Genomic DNA, 4490 nt, shown 5'->3' on the forward strand with positions numbered 1-4490 from the left:
CCAGACCTAGCACTAGCAGCAAATGAGGGAACTGGGACGTCATACTTAATAACGCTGACCTTACACTGCATCAGCTCTGTCTCTCTGCGTGTGTAATTTGTAACCATCGGGGGAGTTACTCTATATTTAGACTTATCCCAAGCCCCACCCACAGCCACGAATCCTGCATTATGTCGAAAATAATCATTTTTGAGCGTGGTTGTAAAACTGCTCCCTCCAATCATGCGCCTCAGACGCACGGGAAGGCGTGCCTCCGTTTGCGGTTAAATTGAATCTCACATCAGCGGTGCATAGGCTATGCTGTAATCCAAGTGGAGTGTTGCGTGGTGCGGATTTTTTTGCATATCTGACGAGTTCTTCTCGTTCTCTGGATTTGGTTTGATATATTATGGTGTTTTAATGTTGCCTTTTCCGTTGCTGATTCAACCCTTTGGCTGCAGGATGGTGGGATTGTGGTTTACTGGAACTTTGTGATGCGCAAGGGACTGGCACTTGGAGCAGATTGGAGCAAGTAGCCTAGCCTATACCCGTTTACAGTGACGCTTCCCTGAATGTTTGTCCTTACCCTGAAATATTTAAACCAACGGTGTGTATACATCGGATAATAGACCATGCAGTGAGTGACAGCTCGTGTGGAGAGAACAAATAGCCATCCACCGTTTACCTAATTGAGCGCTTAAATCCTTGTAATTGTCACGCTCTTTCAAAATTATATGGACAAAGCCGGATCTTCCCAAACCACAAGCCACCAATTAAGGAATTAAAAAGTTGCGGTGTTTCTTTCAATAGACTTTCTGTTTCGGGGGACCCGGTGATGACAGAGAACAATGAAATGGAGAGCGAGTCGCAGCTCCAGCCCTCTCCATGCGCCCTGACCATCCAACCGACACATGCATCCAAGGCAAGTAGGCTGGCACAGCCACACACTTTGTCATTTAGCCTAGATACATTTCTTTTTTTTTTTATATAATTTCTTTATTGCTTTTTGACATGAATACATTCCGCAATTGTAGTTTATAGGGTGTCAAGAAGTTTTTTTTTCTTTTTCCCCTGTGCACTTTCAACATACAACATACAACATATTACAAACAATACAAACATCTACAGCTTACATTGCAAAGATTATTTTTTTTTTTTTACATTTCATTCCCTCTCCTTTACCCTTGTTATCCCTCCTGGCACATCCCCTGTGGCGCAGATATGGTGTATATGCACATGGAAACAAAACCAGATAATAAAAATAATAATAATTAAAGTAAAAGTGTGCTATGACCTTAGCTTGGAGCTTGTCCCTGTGTCAGAGCTGGCAGCTGTAATGTCTTTAATTTAGTTATATATTCAATCATAGGACCCCACACCAGATCAAATTTCTTCGGTGATCCCCTTAAATTGAATTTGATTTTCTCCAAGTTTAGATACATCATGAGATCTTTAAGCCATATCGATGCTTTAGGGGCCAGAGATGATTTCCACTCCAATAGAATCCTCCTTCTTGCTAATAGAGAGGCAAATGCAAGACATTGCTTTATTCCACTTCCTCTAATTTGGTGATCAACTACAACTCCAAACAGCGCCAACTCTGCACCCGGTGACAGCTCTACGTTCCAAGCTTCTGTTAGGTGTTTAAAAATATTAGACCAGTAGCCACGTAAGCGAGGACATGACCAGAACATGTGTGTCATGTTCGCTGGGGACATATGACATCTATTACAAGAGTCTGTGACACTAGGATATATTTTAGATAATTTAAAATTAATAAGCTAAGGGATTTGTACAGAGATAACATATTTTGTAGCTTCAGCGAATTGTGTGAAAAGTTTAACCTTCCAAGATCTCATTTATTCCGGTACTTCCAGGTTCGTGATTTTGTTCAAACATATAATACTTCCTTCCCAAATGCGATCCCTAACTCGCTAATTGACACAATATTGGACATTGCTAAAATTGGAAAAGGGCTAATCTCAAAGATTTATAGTTCTATTTCTATACATACAGAAATATCTTTGGATAAAATCAAAAAAGACTGGGATAACGAACTGGGAGGGGTTATAGATGATAATGTTTGGAAGGATACTCTAATGAGAGTGAATGATAGCACTTCTTGCTCTAGGCTTTGATTGATTGATTGAAGGCTTTATTAGAAGTTTGCATAGGAAAATGTACAGATTCATGACGGTACAGTTCACTGGTACAAGGTCTACTAAAAGGAGATCCATGAAAAGACTAAGCTTATTTCAACAGGAAACCATTAAAGTATCTCATATAACATTGAATGACAGACAAATAGAACACAGTACTATGCAGTAGATATGTAAAGAAAAAAAGAAAACAGTAGGTCTATACAATCAGTAAGTACAGTATATACAATATATACAAGGAAGGGGCAGGTAACAGTAAGTCTAAACAATCAGTATGTACAGTATATACAAGGAAGGGGCAGGGAGGGTAGGGTTGGGCTAGGTTTTTTACCAGTTGTGAACGGCTGCTGCCTGTAAGTGGTTTTTTAGGGCAATTTTAAAGGATGCTAGTGATCCACACTCCTTTATGGCCTTCGGTAAGGCATTCCACATTTTTGTGGTGTAGCAGAAGAACGAGTTCGACCCTTTCTTTGAGTTGACTCTGGGTTGAACGTGATCTGTGGCACTGCCTCTGGTGTTGTAATTATGGACATCCTTAACGTTCATAAAGTATTTTGACAGGTACTTGGGTATCATAGTGGTGTAGTGTATCTTGTACACCAGGCCCATTGCAAGTTGCTGTACTCTGTCATCTACTCTGAGCCACCCCACTCTTAACTGGTGAGTAGCGGTGAGGTGAGTCTGATTGGGAAGGTTAAGCAGGACCCTAATTAGTTTATTTTGGGCTGTTTGGAGTTTAGTTTTTAGGGCTTGTGGGGCGTCACGATACCATACGTGGACTCCATAGTCAAAGAGGGGCTGGATTATTGCACCAGCTATGGTCTTCAGTGTGTTGAAGTTGACCATTATCTAAAATATAGCCTAGATACATTTCTACTAAATTCTACCAAAGTGGCAAACATTTTTCGATGCAGATCATGTATCATTGCTGGTTATATATTGTTTCTCCTCATTGGGCTATTTTATATAGGCCTATAATGATTTGTTCTAGCATTATCTTTCCCCCCCTCAATGTAATTTTTTTCAATTAAGAGTGAAACATTAATTTAATCATTAGGCTATTATCGGGAGTAGAGGGCGGGACCTCTTTCAAAGTAGGCAATAACGCAATAATAATAATAATAATAATAATAATACCTCATTACCTCATACCTCTTATTGGAGAATAACCTATATGTTTATTACTATATAATTACTAATATTATTATAAAATATAATTACATTATTATTATTATTATGTGTATAAGTTGGGGGACTAAATAAAAAGCTGACTTTACAAATTTAGACCATGCTATGGGGACCTAAAGCATCATAGCACGAGTTAGGTTCCAAAGTTAAAATCCAGCATCTTTGCCATATAAGGTGGCAGCCTTCTGATAATGGCCTTCTAGTAAACAGAACATGTTTATTAAGCCTCTTCTCTGCCAGAGAAGACCATCCCACCTTATCATACAGCTTTCATGTAGGCTACACCAGCCTACAAGGCAGAATCATCTAGTATAGGGGTTTAAAGAGAGTATTTCTATAAATTGCATCCCCATTATCCAACACTGATAGGAAATCAGAGAAGCTGGTTTGAGTTCTGAAGAAAAAAAATCACACCCAGTGTGAAGTGAGGAGTGGTGCTTTTTATGAGTTCATTTCATTAAGCGTCGCGCAAAGCGTGTGGGACATACAAACTGTACGTACGTACGTCTATCTATATCTTCTATCTATACACCTGTTTCCGCAAGAATTTACTGTAGCATTATCTGTGGGATACTTCCGGAGAACAGCAGACATACAAGCTCATGTCGCGTCGCAGATGCAACCGCTGTGAGCTTGTAGATCACACTCGGCTGCGGTGTCGGAAGCTGCCACACACCTTCTGCGCAATGCACGATGGGATGTTGGAAAGTTAGGATAAATTAGCCACGTGTGTATCTGTGTTTATGCCTGTAGCCAATCAGAGAGGGGCAAAGGGTGGTCTCTATGATTGGTCAAGCTTCACATGACATCATCAAGGCATAAGGCTGCATAAGTGTATTTATCCAGTTTATAAATAGGAGCTTGAGCAATCCTCAAATCCATTATATTGTCCAATCAGAAAAGGGAAAATTGCAGACCTCTCCATTCTGCAATTTTCTCTATTCAAAACGAACAGTGTGTCAACAAGTGTCTGCGTAAACACGGACACTTGTTGTTGGTGAGGTCACCAATAAGTTGGTGATGTCACCCTGTGTTTGTTCAAGGGTTTCCCCATTTGATGACATACGGTAACACAGACAGATACGCCACATACATACAAAATTGGATGACGTAAACAAACACACGTTTTTTCAAGGGTTTTCCATTGGATGATGTAATCACAAA

At 40.0% G+C, this 4490-nt stretch overlaps 1 protein-coding gene across 1 annotated transcript in view; it reads left to right on the plus strand.

Annotated features, from left to right (window-relative positions):
- Window positions 1-300: 300 nt before the first annotated feature.
- LOC308282583 (SH3 and cysteine-rich domain-containing protein 2-like) overlaps window positions 301-4490 on the plus strand; it is a 38796-nt gene continuing 34606 nt past the window's right edge. Inside the window, exons 1-2 of the mRNA XM_080722971.1 lie at window positions 301-326; window positions 790-901. Coding sequence (XP_080579097.1) covers window positions 815-901 — 87 coding nt within the window. The 5' untranslated portion in view covers window positions 301-326; window positions 790-814. The remainder of the gene's footprint in view (window positions 327-789; window positions 902-4490) is intronic.

The sequence above is a fragment of the Nannobrachium achirus genome (assembly GCF_963921795.1).
Source record: "Nannobrachium achirus genome assembly, chromosome: 4".
Taxonomy (NCBI): Eukaryota; Metazoa; Chordata; class Actinopteri; order Myctophiformes; family Myctophidae; genus Nannobrachium; species Nannobrachium achirus.